Source organism: Cuculus canorus, chromosome 1 (assembly GCF_017976375.1).
Source record: "Cuculus canorus isolate bCucCan1 chromosome 1, bCucCan1.pri, whole genome shotgun sequence".
NCBI classification, from domain to species: Eukaryota; Metazoa; Chordata; class Aves; order Cuculiformes; family Cuculidae; genus Cuculus; species Cuculus canorus.
Genome location: NC_071401.1, coordinates 92,447,967 through 92,467,614, shown reverse-complemented (window position 1 = coordinate 92,467,614; position 19,648 = coordinate 92,447,967). Strand labels below are relative to the sequence as shown.

At 42.5% G+C, this 19,648-nt stretch overlaps 1 protein-coding gene across 4 annotated transcripts; it reads right to left on the bottom strand.

Annotated features, from left to right (window-relative positions):
• Positions 1-2: 2 nt before the first annotated feature.
• RSPH1 (radial spoke head component 1) lies at positions 3-19,257 on the bottom strand. 4 transcript variants are annotated; one of them, XR_008448160.1, is made up of 10 exons: positions 19,155-19,257; positions 18,340-18,453; positions 18,113-18,218; positions 14,895-14,985; positions 14,522-14,657; positions 14,145-14,216; positions 10,916-11,141; positions 10,335-10,496; positions 8,729-8,840; positions 3-1,302 (listed from the first exon to the last, which is right to left on the bottom strand). XR_008448160.1 is itself a non-coding variant. In XM_054056189.1 (9 exons), the coding sequence occupies exons 1-9, from the start codon at positions 19,206-19,208 to the stop codon at positions 1,274-1,276; spliced, it is 990 nt and encodes a 329-aa protein (XP_053912164.1). In that variant the 5' UTR covers positions 19,209-19,257; the 3' UTR covers positions 3-1,273. The 4 variants fall into 4 exon arrangements, 3 of the variants coding, with proteins under 3 accessions (XP_053912164.1, XP_053912165.1, XP_009559216.2); XM_054056189.1 differs by lacking the exon at positions 8,729-8,840; XM_054056190.1 differs by lacking the exon at positions 8,729-8,840 and having other exon boundaries at positions 3-1,298.
• Positions 19,258-19,648: the final 391 nt, after the last annotated feature.

The window sequence follows — 19,648 nt, the reverse complement described above, 5'->3', positions numbered from 1 at the left end:
TTTTCAAGACTAAAATACAACCAGTAAGAATTGCTTTTTTCATGCACTTGGATATTTTCAGACAAGCACAGAAACTAGAACTGAAAAAGTCATCTCCAGCTCTACTTAAAGCCACTGGGTTTCCTGTTCACTCCACCAGTTCTATGAGAGCAAATACCACACTATTTATATACCTCTTCTACAAAGTGGGTTCATTTTCTATGACAACAGCACCCCATTCAGAGATGCCTGAGTGATCCATATTGCAAAAGGGACTAAGTGATTCGTTTTTGAATAAAACTGAACTGACTGCTTCGCTGTTGCTAGGACAAAGAAAGACACCCTGTGTTACTGTACTGGTAACAAAACCACGACGCAGGCAACTCTAAATGCTGAACACTTCCTGAGATGGCACTAACAGGACAGCAGGTTTACTTCACGCTGATCCTTGCCAAATTGTATAAATAGTGACACACCTATTGGATAGGTGACCCAAAAGATCTCTGTAGCTTTTCTCTTGGTGATTTGTTTAATTAAAGGATTGTAACCCTAAAATTTTATGCACAAACAGGAACATGCCTTTCCATAATTTGTTTTCCTTTCTACTTTTCTTTTCTAGTTATCCTTTCAGATAACTACCTCTGGGTATGCACAATTGTTTCTTTCAATGAAAGGGAAAAATAGAGGTTTCTCTTTCTCTGCTAGCATACCTACATTTTCTTTTTCACTCTTCATCTCCCTGCTCCTTCTTGACGTATCTCTGCATGCATGCATTTGCCATCAGGGCACGTGGTAGAGCCCATCCAGCCTTCAGGCTTTGGGGCTAAGGGCTATCTGACTTGCATCCTTATCTGCGGGTGTGGAGATTTCGTATCTCGGTCTTGTACTTGAAATTATTCATTTTGACTTACCAACTCTGGTGAAGTTGCTTGAGCTCTTGCTTTTCTGACCGCACTGTAAATTTAAAGTGAAAATCAAATGCTTCAGGGCCAAGACAGGAGCTCTTTAGCTAGGAAGTGATGCAAAGAACAGCATAGGACTGCATTACTGCTTGCAGCTCAGGCACATGCAATGATTGACTATGGATGTAGTCCTGGAAAAAGGTAAAAACCCCAAGAGCCATCACAGCCTCTTCTTGCTCCACAGGAGCACTGCAGTGCTAATGCTGTGACTTGTTTACTTCTCTGCATCTTGCCCCACCACACACTTGCTGTCAGCTGAGAGAGGCAGGCTTGGTGAGGGATGATTTTGCAGTGAGCTCAGAAGACACAGCAGCAAGGCTCCTCTGTGGTCTTCATGAAGAGCTGAGAGTTAAAGATCTAGCTGAAAAAGGGCCACACAACAGAAGAAAATCACTGTGTAGGGGAAGAGCAAGGTGATGAAGGAAGCAATGTATCTGCTTTGCACTCAGCCATGTTAACAGCAACCAGCAAGAGTCTGCCACCCCACCACCGGCTCCTTCAGGCTGGGCTCAGCCTCAGTTGTGGGCAAGCCCAACCCTCTGCTGCTATAAAACAACCCTTTTGGGCACCCTGCTTCCTTATGAGGAACCCTGTCCAAGGGGGAAGAGAGAGAGGGGCAAATGGGGACAGTAGGGCAACAGGTGTGCAATGAAGCAAGGACTTGGACATGGCACATCTCTGGTTCCTTCCAGGAGGTTCAAGCTCAATGCCCACAGAGGAGTCAGCTTCCACTTTACAGCGCTCTTGTGGGGCTTTCCCCTCTATGAAAGCTGCTAATCTTGGTGTGATTCGCTCTGATTTCATCGAGCAATTTCAAGCCATAGGTCAGACGTTACCTGAGAAGCTGTTGCCCCAGACTGGAACTTCCATGTGAGAGATGGTTCCAGCTCCAATCAGGGCTTGGGAGTGTTGCAGGCATTACTTGGTGTGTGTTTCTGTGTTGAGTTTTTGCTAGGGATACAGCCTCTGGATAGGTACCTGGCTTTTTTTACATGTGGTAGTGGCTGAACTTGTTATGGTCCACCCTACCATTGTCCCTCACCACTGAAAAGCTGCCATTTGAGACAGCTTTTGCCATTTGTGTTCCAGCTTTTAGCCTATCTGCTTTTGACCTTTTGAGTGCTCCAGCTTTGGGACTGATCCCTTCTCTCTATGTGAGAAGAAAGGCAAGCAAGTCATGATGAGTGCCTTTCTTCTTCAGTGGGATACATGCCTATGCAACTCTATTAAATAAAAGAAGGTCCTGATCTTGGTGGTGCCAGCAAGCAGGCTGGTTGGGACAAAACAAAAGCCAGGTCGCGATAAGGATGAGGTGGGTTTTTCCATAATGCTCTTATATATATTAACCATCAATTGTGCCACAAATACCAGTTTGTGTTAAGAATCAGAGTCTTCTTTTAAAACCAAAATAAATTACCAGATGCCACCTCTCCCTCCACCCAGTGGCATCAGAGGTATTGTCAAAGTGGGTCTGCTGTGAAAAGTAACCTGTAAAAACAGCATCATCTCCTTTCTTTGATTAGCTTTCTTGTGCTGCTGCTGCTGCGCTTGACATAGCAATGAAATAGTTCTCTTTGCTTTTCACTCCTTTTGGTCTGCAGAAATAACGTTACTAAAAGCCAGTTTATGGCACTCTCATCCTATTATCATCCATCAAGTTCCTATCCAAAATGAGTGCATGCAGGCTGCCCTAGAGATATGTGTTGAGAGAGGAAAAGGATGCAGCTGAGGAAAGTGTCTCTCTGCCTGGTACCACCTTTCTTACAGGTAGGGGCATGGTGGAAGGATTCAACCAATTGACCCAATCATCTAATCTAATGCCCACAGAGCATGAGCACTATTTGCAAAGTAAATGTACTTAATAGGCGTATTGCTAAGGTACTTGAACAAAAATCTCAGTATACTTTTTTTTAATTTTCAATAGAGATACACTCCAGTTTTTACTCTGATGAATGCAATGAATTAAACTTCAGAGCATGTGGGAAAGAGTGGTTAGGACTTACATATTTCTCTTTTGGTGGTCTATAATCCAGACACCACATTGCTAAGCAGGTGAGGACAAACAGTTAGTCACAAAGTACCATATAACTTATAAAGACTTCTCTATTTCTGCCATCAAAACCAAATGAACAAAAAGAACAGGCAGAAGAAATAGCAAGCCATTGAAACTGTATGTCAGTCTAAAATGAAACAGCAAGGAGAAATTCTGGGTGGAACCTGGCTTTCCCAGGACCCCATGTCAGCACAGGTTCACCTCTAAAGGATCCTTTTAGGATCAGAGCTTAAATTACATATTTATCGTACAAGAGTTCTTAGTTGTAAAAGCTAGTGCTTAAGAGAGAGGGAGAATTCCTAATGTGGTGTGTTTGTAGTATGAAACTAGTCACTGAACATTGGTGAAATGAAGGAAACATCCTTGGAAGCTTAGAAGTTGTGTTTGTAGTAAGCAAAAGAAATAGGAAATTCTTTCCAGTTTCTTGATTTTTTTCATATAACTTCAAAAAAAAAAAGATGTTGCTCTACTTCATTGCAATTTTCTTTGATGTACTTTATTACAAAGTTATGCACTTTAAGAAATACTTCTAGTACTACCTAGAGAATCTGAATGTTTTGTTTACAGCTTGAAAACTGAAAATGTAAATTCTTCTGATAAAGACCTACAGTGAAGTTAATCTATGGTGACACCTTGTGGGACACCATAGGACACCAAGGACACCACAACCTCAGATCATATGAATAAATAAGATCCGGTATGATTGAGGGATGGGGACAAGGAGCAGCATTTTTTCAAACAAGAACACTCTTTCCATATGCTTTGAAAGGATAGTAACGGAGAAATTTAAAATAATGTTCGGGACTACTTTCAGGCAGAAGTGCTTGGAAAGACTTTTGAACCCAGTTCTCCTAAAAAGCAAGGTAAAAAAAAGGCTATGAATGTATGTTTTGTGCCCTATTTTTCCAAAGCTTTTTCCTTGTGCCAGCTTTGATACTGTTAGAGGTGAATGTGCAATTCTACTGACTCAGCACAGTAATTATTTCTATTCACTTTGCGCAATTTTATGTCATCAAGTGGGGAGTAAGGCAGTTGAGTAGATTTTTTTCTGTATCCTGAGAGCTTTGTTATTGAAATGCTCCAAAACAAAAGGAAATTTTCTGAAAACTATATGCAGCTGTTTATTGTGAGTTCAGGAGAATGTATGGGCCTGGTCTTGATCTTTTAGTGCTTTCTGTAATAGGTGATTAAAAATTAAAAGGTTCATGACTCTTTGAGCTTGAGAACAGCATGAAAGTTGCAAACAAATGGAAGATTGTACTATGGGGAATAGGAAGGACTTAGTGAGTCATATAATTCTACTGTCCAGTTTTCTGTGGAGATTGCAAAGGGTCAGGAGAGCACTTCAGACCTCTCAATTCTAACACCTACTTAGGAGCAAAACTTGGAGAAAAACCTCCAAATGGTATCTCCCTGAGCTTCCTGGGTTCTCTATGAGGATAACCAGGAGGTAGCATTTCCTATCTCTGTGGAAATAAAGGAAATAAAAGGAAATAAAATCAAAACCATATTGTTAAAAGCATTTAAACTGATCCACTTGAAAGTGCCTCCTTAATGGAACTATTTGTGTAATCAAGTGTTTGGACAACCAGGGCTTACAACTGTAGCATTTTCATTCTACACAGTGTAATGAAATGTCTCCTCTGACAAAAGCACTGATGATCTCCAAAAGCAGCAAGCCATCGTCTTCGGAGCACTTTTTAGAACACCGGAGACTTCCAGGTGTTCTTAGCTGTTCTTGGTTGTATTCCAGACAGAATGCAATTTTTGCAGGTATACCACTGGAGGTCCCTCCTGTACTAATAAACTGTACAGTACTGGCTGCTGCAGGGAAGAAGGTAATTTCATAGATCACCAAAGAATGAACTCAGCCTGAACTGAAGATTACCTTAAAATGGAAATGAGCTGGGAAACGTGCTGTGCAGATATTTCTTAAATTTACAGTAGGATGCAATAAAACTAGCAATTAAATTAATGATTTTTAGGTTTTTAGCAAAAAACCAACCCCCCTCAACATTAGCAAGCCAACTTTGCTTTGATCTAGCTGCAGTAATAATAGAAATTCAGAACTTCTCTTTGCCACAGAAAGCAAAAATAGGAAAATATATCCACCTTTAAAAATGCTCATTGATGTCACAATCAGTGTAACAAAAACTTGCAAACAAAATTACGTGTAAGACAGGAAGAGAAAGAGTGCATAAAAATTTTCTCAGGAAGAAGTAATAAACGCTGTTGATATGACTTGTTTCCTTATCTCTACTTTCTATTAATCCTTTTTTATCACTACTTTTCAGACTTCTGGACATATCTTTGCTGAAATTGTAAGCTGTTGAGAAAAGGAACTTGTTAAAATGTTTTCCCTTTTTCCCCTAAACTACATTTTTAGTATAGATTTCCTGCCCTAAGGTGAAGAATAAAAAAATATAGGCATTGTTTCAGCAATATCAGTGTAACAGTTTTCATCCCAACTGGACCAAACCCAGTTATTTTATTTCAAAAGCAAACTGCTGCTGTCTGGCAACTGCCTACCTCAGGCTCAAGGTCCATCAACATTCATATCAATATTCTCACAGTATGAGAGAATCACTTAAAGTCAGACAGATATATATGTTCATAATTAAGGTTTAGCTTTCATATTATCAGGAAAAATGTTTAAGAGCAGCTTCATTCACCTGCAAAAGAGGAAAAAAGATCTTCCCATGGCATTTAACGCTTGTACAATACTTTGTGCAGCTCTGCTTTTCCCTGTACTTTTAACTCTTTGTATAATTCCATTTGTTTCTTGACACTTCTAGGGGCCTTCTACAGCTGCTGTCTCCTGCTGGCTGCTTCCTGATTGACAGGTTCTTGATTTAAAAGGAGCTAAATGTTCAGTAGTTAGTTGTCTGCTGACTAAGGTGCCAGACTGGTTTTTTGTCACAGAATCACAAAATTCTTGGGGTTGGAAGCGACCTCCGGAGATCACCCAGTCCAACCTCCCCGCCAAAGCAGGTTCCCCTGCAGCAGGTTGCACAGGAACTTGTCTAGGCGGGCTTTGAATATCTCCAGCGAAAGAAATTACACCTCTCTGGGCAGCCTGCTCTGTCACCAGTAAAGAAGATTTTCAGTAAAGAAGATTTTCCTTGTGTTCAGGTGGAACTTCCTGTGTTCCAGTTTGTGCCTGTTGCCCCTTGTCCTGTTGCTGGGCACCACTGAAAAGAGTCTAGCCCCATCCTCTTGACACCTGCCCTTTGGATATTTATACGTATTGATAAGATCCCGTCTCAGTTTTCTCTTCTCCAGGCTAAACAGACTGAGCTTAGTCAGCCTCTCCTTATAAGAGAGGTGCTCCGGTACCCTAATCATCTTTGCGGCCCTCCACTGGACTCCTTCCAGTAGTTCCTTGTCTTTCTTGAGCTAGGGAGCCCAGAACTGGACACAGAACTCTAGATGCAGCCTCACTAGGACAGAGTAGAAAGGAAGGATAACCTCCCTCAACCTGCTAGCCACAGTCTTCTTAATGCAACCTAGAATACCATTGGCCCTCTTGGCCATGAGGTCATACTGCTGGCTTATCATCAACTTGTTGTCCACCAGGACTCCTAGGTCCAGCACCACAGAGCTACTCAGATACTGGTGGTTGTAAAGAGTTGGCCAAGGCTCATCCAGTCCCCTGACTGTTACCCTTCATTGCTCATCAGTATTACCATCAGTGATACCGCTGAAGGACACCTGGAACAAAACAAGAGGAACTTCAGGATTCTGGGTGGCAAAGGACATGGAAACTCACAGGATGTCCCCTTGATCCTCCTTGGGAAGAGGTCAAGGAGGAGGGAATGCAGTCCTGAGAGGTAAACAAGTGATCACATGGCTCTTGCCACAGGTAGTCCTTTGGCTTCCATCACTATGGGTCCCTCTTGCAGGAACAAGATCTAACTAAGTGGGGTTAGTTCCTTTGCCAACAGGTTTGTAAATCTGGTGAAGAGAAATGTAAATTTGACACCTTGAAGGATGGTGGTAACTGCTTACATTAAGTGAAGGAATGGAGTTCAGGGGTGGTAAATAAATGCGGCAAGATAATAAGATAATAAGAGCAAGACACACCTTGGGCAAGGTAAAACAAGTCAAAAGGAGCCCACCTCATGTGTATGTATATAGATGGATCCAGCCTGGGAAACAAAAAGCAAGAACTAGGAACTGCTCTGTGTGCAGGTGCAGAACTGTGACATTCCTGGAAAAACTGAAACACAGTGTGGCAGCTCACACGGCTGGAGGTCTCCAATAAATTAACGGCTCATTAGTAAAGACAGAAAGGGAAAATGAGGTGGAGAGTTTTCTATGGGAAGAAACAGCTTAAATGCATGGAGCTCTCCTGTACTATAGCCAACATGCTGTTTGAGAACTTGTGGATCAGCAAGGGTATTAATTGTTGCATAGTGCTGGGAATTTCTTACAGATCCACTTCCTCACCCTAATCAGTTGACAGTCTCCTTTAAACAGCTTTACACAGAAGGCTCCAAGTAAAGTAAATGAAAAACTCTGAACTGTGCTGCAACACCCCCCCCAAGTAGTAATATACAGAATACACTGAATAAGTAGCAACACATAGAAAATACTAAATTTTGTATCAGATGGATATAGTGTGATCAGCATAACTAGGGAAGTGATTGTACCTCTGTACTCACTGCTGGTGAGGCCACACTTCGAATGCTGTGCTCAGTTTTGTACCCTTCACTACAAGGATATTGAGGCACAGAAGCATGTTCAGAGAAGGGCAATGAAGCTGGTGAAGGGGATGGAGCACAAGTCTTATTAGGCGTGGCTGAGGGACCTGGGTTTGGTTAGTCTGGAGAAAAGGAGGCTGAGGGGAGAATTTATTGCTGCTCACAACTATCTGACAGGAGGTTGTAGAGAGGTGGGTGTCGGTCCCTTTTCCCAAGTAACAAGTGATAGGACAAGGAAAAATGGCCTCAAGTTGCACCAGGGGAGATTTAGCCTGGATATTAGGAAAAATTTCCTCATCAAAAGGGTTGCCAAGCATTGGAACAAGCTGCCCAGGGAAGTGGTTGAGTAACTATCCACAGAGGTATTTAAAAGACATGTAGATGTGGTGCTTAGGGGCATGGTTTAGTGGTGGACTTGGCAGTGTTAGGTTTGCAGTTGGACTCTAAAATCTTCAAGGCCCTTTACAATCTAAACAATTCTATAGTCTGAAAATGGAAGCAAAAACAGACTGCAAAGGGAGAATTTAAAAACCTGCACTAGCATGTTAGGAAAGCAAAATTCAGTTTGAGTTCAAACTGGGAACGGGAGATTTAGAGCAACAAGAGCTTCTACAGCTACATGAATGATAAAAAAATAAACAAGGAAAACGTAGGCCTATAGTTGATGGTCTAGCAACAGGGCTCTATCTTCCCAGACAGAGCTGGGAAGCCCAATGCTCCCTTTGTCTCTGTCTTCACAAGCAAGCAAGCTCTGCGCCCAGAGGCAAGGTTCAAGGAAGAGAAGAACTACAAATAGTGGGAGAAGATTGAATCTGCTTGTGCAAACTTATGTGGACCCAACTTCATGAATCCAGAATAATCCCATACTGATTTCAGCAACTGATTACCTGCTATATGGAATAAAGTCGTCCTAAGACTGCACCCTCTGAGATCATAAAAGTTTCAGAGATATTTATTCCAGGCAGAACAGTGACAGAAATGTTTATTCAAAATGTCTTAACCTTTTATGAATAAAAATATTGCAGGTTTACCATAATAAATAATTCACTCTGAAATTTCCTTTTTTTGGCTCTTTGTCCTTAGTTGTATCCAATTACTCTGCTTCCTTTGATTCATCCTCCTTATCCTCTAAACTAGTAGTTCCTGTGGAGGTGAAGGAAAGATAGGACATAGAGATGCATTTTACTATAAATTACTAGAAAGTAATCCTAAATTACTAGAAAGTAATCCTAATAACCTAAAACATAAATCTAGGACTATACTGTCTGCATCAGTCATTTTTCCCAATGCTTTTCACTGCCAATATTTGAATTTAACTGTTACATGTTGTTTGTCAGCTGCCAGACAGACTCAGTACACACATACTGACTGCCAGCCAGGCCATATGTAACTCTGGAATAGCCAAAGAATATCTTTAGACAAGTATCATAAGAAACATGGAGGAAGAAGGATGGAATTCCTGTGTGGAAAAAAAAATGTGGTAATAGGTCAGAGAATGCAAGGCTTCAAGAAACCAGATTTTGTTACATCTGCTCTTCACAGTATGCATATTTTCTTCAAATCATTTCCTCTTGCTATAACTTAATCTTGCTAAACATAAAGACAAGGGGAATAACATATTGCCTAATTAATTATGGGTGTAGATTAGTGCTGATAAATGTATAAAATCCAACTATTTGATTCTAGAAATAAAGAGATGGAAGGAACTTTGAGAACATGTATCACATTGTTATGTTTTCATGCATTGGAATCTGCATCTATGCTGTCTCTGACAGACACCCAAACCCAAGGTTTGTTTATTTGTTCTTTTTTTAAAAAAGCCAACACAGGAAAAAAAAAACAATGGAAATACCAGAACTGCTTCATTGTGGTAGGCCAGAAAGTTTGCCAGAATCAAGTTCAGTCAAAAATGGTTATTTGAGTCCGAGAGACTTTGAGGTAAACCAGGCTCAATGTACTTTTGCCAAATCCAAAGCAGAGTTTTGCAGGAAACCTGCTTAAATTTCTGCTGGATCTGATCTAAGCCTAGGAATTCTGTAAGATGTCAGTCCTATCAACTAGATAGCTAGTCTTTTTCTATTTAAAACAGGTTTCTGAACTGCCTGGCAGAAAACCTGAGCATTCCAAACTTCTTTGGTTTGTAAGACAAACAAATCAACTAGAGACTATTTAAACTGTAAAGCATAACAACACCTAAAATTTGTTTCTTCAGACTTGGTTTGCTTGACTTCTAACTCCAGTTGAGGGAATAAGAATACACAGTTCCATTCATGAAAGAAAAGTGGAGTGTGAATTTACCAGGGTCTGAAATCTTCTCTCACGTTTTTGTACAAAATAAAAGTTTGCAAATGCAGTCACTTACAAACTCAGCCCTGAAAGTGCTGTCAACTGTACATGCTCAGATAATGCTGCACAAAGTGTCACTTCTACTTCATACTTTTACAGTGTATGAACTTGATTACTCAAAATCAGTTTTCACCTATACAGGTCTGCCCGCCTTGTGAAAGGCAGAGATTGCCATGGTCCCTTCAGCTTGATAAGGGACCTCTCAGCAGCATGACTTCAGCTGACTGACGTACATAAGTTCCAAAGCCTGATTGCTAGCTGAAGAATACGCATGTGTGTCCCATTCCTCACCTTCATCATCCTGATCCTCGTCATCCTCCTGATCTTTGTTTTCTTCTTCCTCTCTGCTTCTCACATTTTCCTCTCCTGCATCCTTTGCTGGGCTAAAAAGTTCACTTGATGCTTCATGAAGAGAAAACTCATCATCCCTACCCTCAGCAGACTCCTCAGTGACTGAAATATGAGAAATCAGAAATACTGAAGAAAATTAATTTTTACAAACTTGCACTCAGCCATTGTTTTCAGGCAGTAGCATACTGAAATCTGCAGTCTTTACTCACATGAGAAATCCCACAAAATTTTCTGCAACTGTTTATAATCAAGTTTGTATGACACGCTATGCTGTAGCCTAAAATGATTCACAGGCTTCCCAAGACAGTTGTATCTCATTATGCTATGTGAGATCAAACAGACATACATATAGACTGTGCAGTTTAGCTACAGGCTTGAAAGTACCCAACATTCAATATGTAGTAAATTATAGGAGGGAAAAAAACCCAAAAACCCCTCTCATCACTTGATAGTAAACCTGACAAACATGGTTTCAGGGGATAGTCAAATCACAGAGTTTTGAGCTGATCAATGGAACAAACCTGTAATTGATGGTACTTTCTCTTCTTCAGTTACTGCTGTTGCCTCTTCCACTGCTTGTTCTTCTCCTGCTTCTGCTGTTGTTGCTTCCACTAGGGAGGCTTCTTTGGGAGAAGGTGGGTTTTCCACACGGGGAGTCCAGAGCGTAAATTTGGTGATTTCTGATGCTTTCCATTTTGGTACAACAAGTAATGAGGAGTCTTCATCTTCTTCTTCCTCCTCTTTACCCTAGATGACAACTCATGAAACCTAGCATATCATCTTACAGATATTAAAGGAATAACTAAAGTGATGGGTTTCCATACTAAAATCTCTTTTTCTGGGCTCAACACAACAAGACATTGTCTTCTAAAGTATTTAGAGATGGGTGGACTTCAAATCTTGGAAGAGAACTACACTTTGATGAAGTCAGTTGACTATCACTAATGATCAAAGTTCGCCAGCTTGCTTTCTTAAAGGTAAAGATTTTGTCTCTCTCTTAAACAGAATGGCTGTGAGGGGCCTATCACTATGTCTTCTCTTCTGTGCTGGTCTACAGTACAGTAGTGGCAAACATGACCTGATGCACTGTCTGGTAGGTGCTACACTGTCTATCTCATACAGGAACAGAGTGTCAAAACAGCTCTTTCTGCTCAGTCTTGGCTTAGGGAGGACCTTGAATGGATCAAGAAAGCCGTAAGGTACTGCACCAAGCTTATGTTTTTGAAATGGGAAGATTTTTTTTTTTTTTAATTTAAAAGAATCGTGCTCTATTTTATCCAAATATGAAGTCTTCATAATATAATCAATATATATATTGCAAGCTGATTTTCCTCATTTTTTAAATGGGCCTTCTACAATTACTTCAACTAAAGCAAAGACGCAAAATTTTATCTTATTTTAGTGACAGCACTACCCCTTATTTTACATAACCATTCACATGAGAAGAAATTACTGTTCCTGGGAGTAATGATTTTCAGAAGCCAAATGTTTAACCTTGGGTCCTTAAAGTAATGTGTAAACTCCCGTGCCGATCACCTAATACTTCAGAATCATCACATCAAAAAAATTCCCAACTAAAATGACGATACTAGATACACATCACTTCCAGTACTCATGTTATGTGTGTCGGTCAAAATACAAATCTCACATTTAGTTCAAGGATCTCTTGCTTTGAGCTGAAAAAGCAAAACAGTCTCCTTGTTTTCCAAATTTCTGTCATTAATGATAGGATTTTGTTATTATTATTTTGTCCTTGTCTTAGGAAGATTTTTACTTCTCCTTACCCAGTGTTTAAAAAATAGCAATTTCAAAATTAGTTAACGAGTGCTCAGAGAATGGTATTTATACACAGCTAGATTTACATAAGTATGGTGGAAATGCAGGAACATATGTCATCACAGTTGTCAGAACAAGGTGGCCAGAGGGAGCATCTGGGAGAAAGATGAGGTTTCAGATACTGCAGAATATTTATTTCTGCTAATCACTCGCTGTTCTTCCACCATGTAGAAAAGAGGAACTATGTCTCACAAAGGCATAGTGTCTCCAGCAGTATTTCCCCAAAAGCATCACCTCTCAAACAGAAGTATCACTTGGGTTCTTACAGCTATAGCCAAGGCAATCTAGGGCATCAGGACTTCTCAATATCCATCAGCTCACTGCAGAACTAAGAAGACAATCTCTTATCCAGATGAGGTATACAAGCAAGATGTTTAGTAGATGTTGAAGAGATCCTTTCCAAGACATGCTGTGCTCTTATAACATGTGTCTCAGCAACAGAAATTAATTCTAACTGGCTATCTTCAGTAACTAGGGGGAAATCTTCCACATTCTTACAACATTGTAAGCTATTAATTATGTCCTCATTTTTTATCCTAAAATTTCATACTGCAGTTGTCAAGTTTCCTCAATCTGAACAAAACTGTAACAATAATTTCTGGGCAAAGTTTTACTGTAGTATGAGAATCAGGAAGGCATGACCACTCCCAAGGCAATTGTGTGAATTTTAGCAAAACATTTATCCTCTTGTGGTGGGATCCTCAACTGTAGAATGGTGACTCTTATGTCAGATAAAGACTATGTAATAATTCAAGCAGACAACTGCTTCATAAATCTTGGTTAAACCACTTCAACCACAGGTTTTCCCAACAATTTCTTGTGATTCTGGCAGTCCTATATATAAAGAAAGTGATTCTCGAACTTCTAACAAACAAATGTAAACAGATAATTTATCTGCATTTTTTAAAGTGAAACAAAAAATTCTAATATAAGGGGATATTACGATCGGCTGTTCCTTCTCATGCACATTTTTGTGATACGCAGGAATATCACGCACAAGACTTCCAACACAGCAAGTGCTTCTGACACAACAGGTTCTAGGAATATAAAACTCGCACTTCTTCAAGGATTCCCAGGCCCTAGACTTACAAGGCCCTTTTTCTGCCACTGGATGATATTAAAAATAAATCTCTTTCAGAAAAGGTAAACCATATACATTACAAGAAACAAAAAACTTACGAAGGATTATATTATGAAATGATTGCTGCTTTGCACTAGTAACAGGAACTAGTGTCAGACAACTAAGGTACCAACTCTAACCTCAAATGTGGCATATATTCTTGAAATCAAACCAGTAATATTAAGATACGTTTCTTATTTCTACAGCTATTTTGCACCACATTACTCAGAAGTGTTTCAAAACGTTCATATGTGAAGGAGAAACAAGAGTAGGCCCTGATGCAAGTTACTCTCTACAATTGTTAGGAGCTGTGGATATTAAGCTCCTAAAAGGACTAAGACAACAATGGGACATACTTCTCAAATACAAATTTGCTGGAAATTACCTTTTGCTTACATAAATTCAGAAGAAATATTTTTCATTGTTTTCCGATGTTCATAACAAAGAGGAATACAAGCTAAATATACAAACAAATACATCTATGTTCTTCTGCAGTTTGAAACTGAAAACATTTTGGGGAGGTCCTGATTCTTCTAAACTTTAAGCAGAAAGCACTCCTGTCTGCAACTAGTGCAAAAATCACACTTGTCAAAGCTTACACAGTAGAGAAGCTAAAGAAAAAAACAAAATGGGAGTTTCATTTGGTTCTTACAAATGCATAAGGTTTTACCCTTTTTGACTCGTTAGATCTACTTTAAGGTCAGTATCTGTAAGGCACTTTACATATTACTTAACAGTAGAATTGATTTTGTGAGTTCTCTTATATTCAGTATAATTTGCACTGTTTCTTTTACCTGCTCTGCTTTTACGTATTCACCATGCTGCTCACATCCAATATCAAAGATGTATTTGCCATAACCTACAGGCTGCAGAAAGATACAAAAAGTCAGCAGAACTACAGAGTTAGTACATTCTAAGCACATAAATGTAAAACACACTTTACTACAGAATTCATACAATAGTCAATACTAATATAATTTGAAAGCAAAGTTGCAGAGAAACTTGGCATTCTGTCCTGCAGGTTAATTCAGCTTCATTTGTCACACTTATGGTACCAGAAATACTACAAAAGATCAGGAGCCTAGCTTCTTATTTTAAGTGGAAACAGATCATATCAAGGCAATCCCATGCTAACAGTTCAGATGAACAGGGAGTTTTCCAGCACACTTACATTTCCATTCACAAACTTGCCCTTAAATCTATGGTTTAGGTGGATAAGTTCAGCTTCTCCTTCCTGGTTTCCATTTACCCAACCACCGATATACTTAGATTCTGTGTCTTTGTAGATATATGTACCTTGACCGTGCCTAAGGAGAAAAAAATAATTGTTCTTTATATTACTGAATATTAAGAATGTAGGATATTGTTACACTTTAGGTATTACAACTGTATTATTTAAGTAGCTGAAAGGACTCAAGCTGGCCTAAGTTGCCAAAGTCACCCAGTGGCATTTCATTTGCTGCAGTCAGCCACACTCTGAAAATAGCCTTTGTATTTTCATGCTGTTGAGTGTTTTGAAACACCACTGTAAGAATGAAACAAACCTATTGTCGTTAAACCATTCTCCAGTATAGATGTCTCCATTTGCGTACGTATACTTTCCATAGCCGTGTCTCTGGTCATTCACCCAGTCTCCTTTAACGAGAACACAATAAAACCAGAGTGAGAGGTGGTATATTTCATTGTGTGACACAGTGATTAGTTTTTTAAATTATCATACATGAATTATTAGAGAAGGAGTTATGACATATGAATTATTAGAGGAGAAGAAATCTATGATATGACTGTGGTTCCTTACCACTACTTACTCTAAGTCCTTGCTCTTTTTATATCTGTCTGTCCCTTAGGCAGCTGCCTGATCTCCCTTTCACTCCAAACACATTTTGTCCACCATGGTGTATCTCCTTTACCTTATGATAAACACGAGAAGCCATGTGATACCCTGCTCCTACCTTTAAATTTGGTAATGGATTGCAGTTCCATTACATAATGTGAAATCTCTACTCAAATAAAAAGGGGGACTGCTTTGGTTTGACTAATTTGATAAAATTGTCCTGTCAGGGGGCACATATACTCAAAAGGATGCTAGACTGTGTGTCTTAGTTACTCTTCTATTCAAGCTTAAGAGACATTTGAAAAAAAAAAATCACGGATCACAGAATCACAGAATCACAAGGTTGGAAAGGACCCATTGGATCATCGAGTCCAACCATTCCTAACACTCCCTAAACCATGTCCCTAAGCACTTCATCCACCCGTTCCTTAAACACCTCCAGGGAAGGCGACTCGACCACCTCCCTGGGCAGCCTGTTCCAGTACCCAATGACTCTTACTGTGAAGAATTTTTTTCTGATATCCAACCTGAACCTCCCCTGACGGAGCTTCAGGCCATTCCCTCTTGTCCTGTCCCCTGTCACCTGGGAGAAGAGGCCAGCTCCCTCCTCTCCACAACCTCCTTTCAGGTAGTTGTAGAGAGTAATAAGGTCTCCCCTCAGCCTCCTCTTCTCCAGGCTAAACAACCCCAGCTCTCTCAGCCGCTCCTCGTACGACTTGTTCTCCAGCCCCCTCACCAGCTTCGTTGCTCTTCTCTGGACACGCTCCAGAGCCTCAACATCCTTCTTGTGGTGAGGGGTCCAGAACTGAACACAGTACTCAAGGTGCGGTCTCACCAGTGCTGAGTACAGAGGGAGAATCACCTCCCTGGACCTGCTGGTGACCCCATTTCTGATACAAGCCAAGATGCCGTTGGCCTTCTTGGCCACCTGGGCACACTGCTGGCTCATGTTCAGTTGGCTGTCAACCAGCACCCCCAGGTCCTTCTCTTCCGTGCAGCTCTCCAGCCATTCTTCCCCCAGTCTGTAGCGCTGCATAGGGTTGTTGTGCCCCAAGTGCAGGACCCGGCATTTGGCCTTGTTAAACCTCATGCCATTGGTCTCGGCCCAGCAGTCCAGCCTGTTCAGATCCCTTTGCAGAGCCTCCCTACCCTCCAGCAGATCGACACTTCCTCCCAGCTTAGTGTCATCTGCAAACTTGCTAAGGGTGCACTCGATGCCTTCATCCAGGTCATTGATAAAGACATTGAACAGAGCTGGACCCAGTACTGAGCCCTGAGGAACTCCACTTGTGACTGGCCTCCAGCTGGAGTTAACTCCATTGACCACCACTCTCTGGGCCCGGCCATCCAACCAGTTTTCAACTCAGGAGAGTGTGCGCCTGTCCAGGCCAGAGGCTGACAGTTTCTGCAGCAGAATGCTGTGAGAAACTGTGTCAAAGGCTTTACTGAAGTCCAAGAAGACTACATCCACAGCCTTTCCCCCATCCAGTAGTCGAGTCATTTTGTCATAGAAGGTGATCAGGTTAGTTTGGCAAGATCTGCCTTTTGTGAACCCATGTTGACTGGGCCTGATCACCCGGTTCTCTTGCATGTGCTTCATGCAAGATTACCTGTTCCATGACTTTCCCTGGCACTGAGGTGAGACTGACAGGCCTGTAGTTCCCCGGATCCTCTCTGCAACCCTTCTTGTATATGGGCACAACATCAGCCAGCCTCCAGTCTAGTGGAACTTCCCCAGTCAGCCAGGACCTCTGGAAGATGATGGATAGGGGTTTGGAAAGGACATCCGCCAGCTCCTTCAATACTCTTGGGTGGATCCCATCCGGCCCCATAGACTTGTGGGCGTCTAGCTGGGCAAGCAAGTCTCTAACCGCCTCCTCTTGGATCATGGGAGCCTCAATCTGCCCCTCTAACTCTTGGATTTGTAAACAGAAGGAACAACTTTCTTTGCTATTAAAGACTGAGGCGAAGAAGGCATTAAGTACCTCAGCCTTGTCCTTATCCCCTGTCACTGTTATTCCTTCTGCATCCACTAGAGACTGGATATTCTCCCTCGTCCTCCTTTTCCTGTTAATGTACTTGTAGAAAGACTTTTTGTTGTCTTTCACAGACTTAGCGAGTTTTAATTCTAGTTGGGCCTTGGCCCTCCTGATTTTTTCCCTGCACGATCTCACTTCGTCCCTGTAGTCCACCCAAGATGCCTGTCCTTTCCTCCAGAGCACATAGAGCTTCTTCTTCTTATTGACGCATCTTGAGATCTCCCTGCAAGGCAAGAATTGGGCTTCTCTTTTTGCTCTCCACTTCTAGCCTCACAATGTGGATGTTCTTTCCTGTCTAACTTGGAAAGGAGGTGGGAAAATATTGTCCCTTGAAGCCTAATTGATATTCAGGATGTTTCCTGTACAATGAGAGCTTCGACCTCTTCAAACTTCAGAAGCATCCCAATCCTTGAGTAAGTAAGTGCTCTAATCAGTAAATCATTTTTTAAGGACAAACCTAATAAAGTTCTAAAACACTTCATACTGAACACAGTCTGTGGTTCTAATCATCATTCAGAAATAAGTAATTATCCTCTATTTGTAGAAGGTACTTAACATTTCTCAGGACTTGGAACACTCCACTTGAAAGGAAGACATGACAAGAATAAACCACTACTAAACACTGTACTTCTCACAATAATCAACATAAATCCCTAGAAACACACTTCTAAGAGCTTGTAGTAAAAAAGGAATACAAGGAAAATATTTTGTAGCAAATGTATTTTTTAAAATGTATGTTCTCCAATGTACCTAGTTCCTTGCATTCCAGGGGAGGGGAGAGGAAGAATGCGTTAGGTTTAAAGTCAGACATCTCAATCTCAAAGGTCTTTTCCAATCTACGCACTCCAGTGATTTACAGAGATCCTTGCAACTATGTTCAGTGTTTTACCTTCATATATGGATCCATCTGGATAATAAAAAGTACCCTGGCCATGCTTTTTGTTTTGAAGATATCCTCCAATGTAGCGAGCACCATTTCTAAATCTGTAGGTCCCCTGAAACATATGTAGTATAGATAAAATACTTGGCAATTCGCACTGTTGTTTCAGTATAGCGCCCAAACTAATAGGACTTCTGAAACATAAGCACAACCACTTTCTCCTGTCACTGTCTTACCTGTCCACTTCTGAGACCATGTTCATATTCTCCATCGTACGTATCACCATTGGGTAGACGTGCTTTTCCACGTCCATGTCGCTCACCTTCTGGATTGCGTTCACCTTCATACTCCTGACCAAATGTGAAGAAAGATCATTTGAGAGGGCTAAACCTGACCGAATCCAACCAAATCCGACAGGGGGAAACAGGTGTTTGCTCAAAGCTGCTCCAATTTGCCTTCAGTCACCTTTGCCTTGTAGTGATAGGACAAGGGGCAATGGGTATAAACTGGAGAAGGGCAGATTTAGGCTAGACATAAGGAGGAATTTCTGCACCATGAAGGTGGTGAGGCACTGGCACAGGCTGCCCAGGGAAGCTGTGGATGCCCCATCCCTCGAGGTGTTCAAGGCCAGGTTGGATGGGCCTTGGGCAGACTGATCTATTGGGATCCATGGCAGGGGGTTGAAACTGGATGGGCTTTAAGGTCCCTTCCAACCCAAATTATTCTGTGATTCTAGGATTCAATTCTAGGATTTTAGGATTCAATCAGCGACTCCCAGAGCATCTGGCCAGCAGACGCCCTGACTATGCAGACAGCTCCATCAGCTCCTGGTACCCAGGGGCTCTCCTCCCTTCCTGACACGCTGCTGCAAAGCAGGGATGCCTCGTGTTCGCGCAGGGGAGAAAGCTCCCCAGGTCCTGACCGAAACGGCACCGCCCCGCTCCCGAAATCCCCGCGCTCACGGACGCCTCGGGCCAACACACGGTGTTTCAGACCCCTCCTTCCCTCCCTCCCTCCCTGCCCCGCTCCCCCGCGGCTGCTCCCAGCGGACCCCCAGGGTGTCTTCGGGCTCCTCGCTTTCCTCTTCGGAGCTCAGGTCCGACATGGCCGCGGCGTCGCCGTCCCCGTGGCAACCGCTGCGCGCGGGGCGGGGCGGAGCGCGCGGGGCGGAGCGCGCGGGGCGGGGCGCGCGGGGCGGGGCGCGCGGGGCGGGGCGCGCGGGGCGGGGCGCGCGGGGCGGGGCGCGCGGGGCGGGGCGCGCGGGGCGGGGCGTTGGGGGGCCGCTCTGGGGGGCGTGGCAGCGCGGGCGGGGAGTGCGGAGCGAAGGGCGGGGCCCGGGAAGCGCTGTCGGGGGGACGCGGCGTAGGGAGCGTAGTGGGAGCGGGCGGCGCAGGAGCTCGAAGCAGGGGAGGGGGAACGTGGGGGCGAGGAGCGTTGGGGGGCGGAGGGCCGGGCGGGAGCCCTGAGCGGGTGAGGGGAACGCAGGGCGGGGAGCTGAGGCCGCGCGGTGCGGAACAGGGAGCGCTGGAGGGGGCGGGGGGTGGG

Bases quoted from the DNA above. Each gene is read 5' to 3' on its own strand.
- RSPH1 (XM_009560921.2), bottom strand. From the start codon at position 19,208: ATGTCGGACCTGAGCTCCGAAGAGGAAAGCGAGGAGCCCGAAGACACC. The intron at 14,217-14,521 runs GTAAGTGTGCTG...ATCTTTCTGCAG, and splicing joins GCAAGTTTGTGAATGGAAAT to CCTGTAGGTTATGGCAAATA. The intron at 11,142-14,144 runs GTAAAAGAAACA...GTTGTCATCTAG, and splicing joins AATACGTAAAAGCAGAGCAG to GGTAAAGAGGAGGAAGAAGA.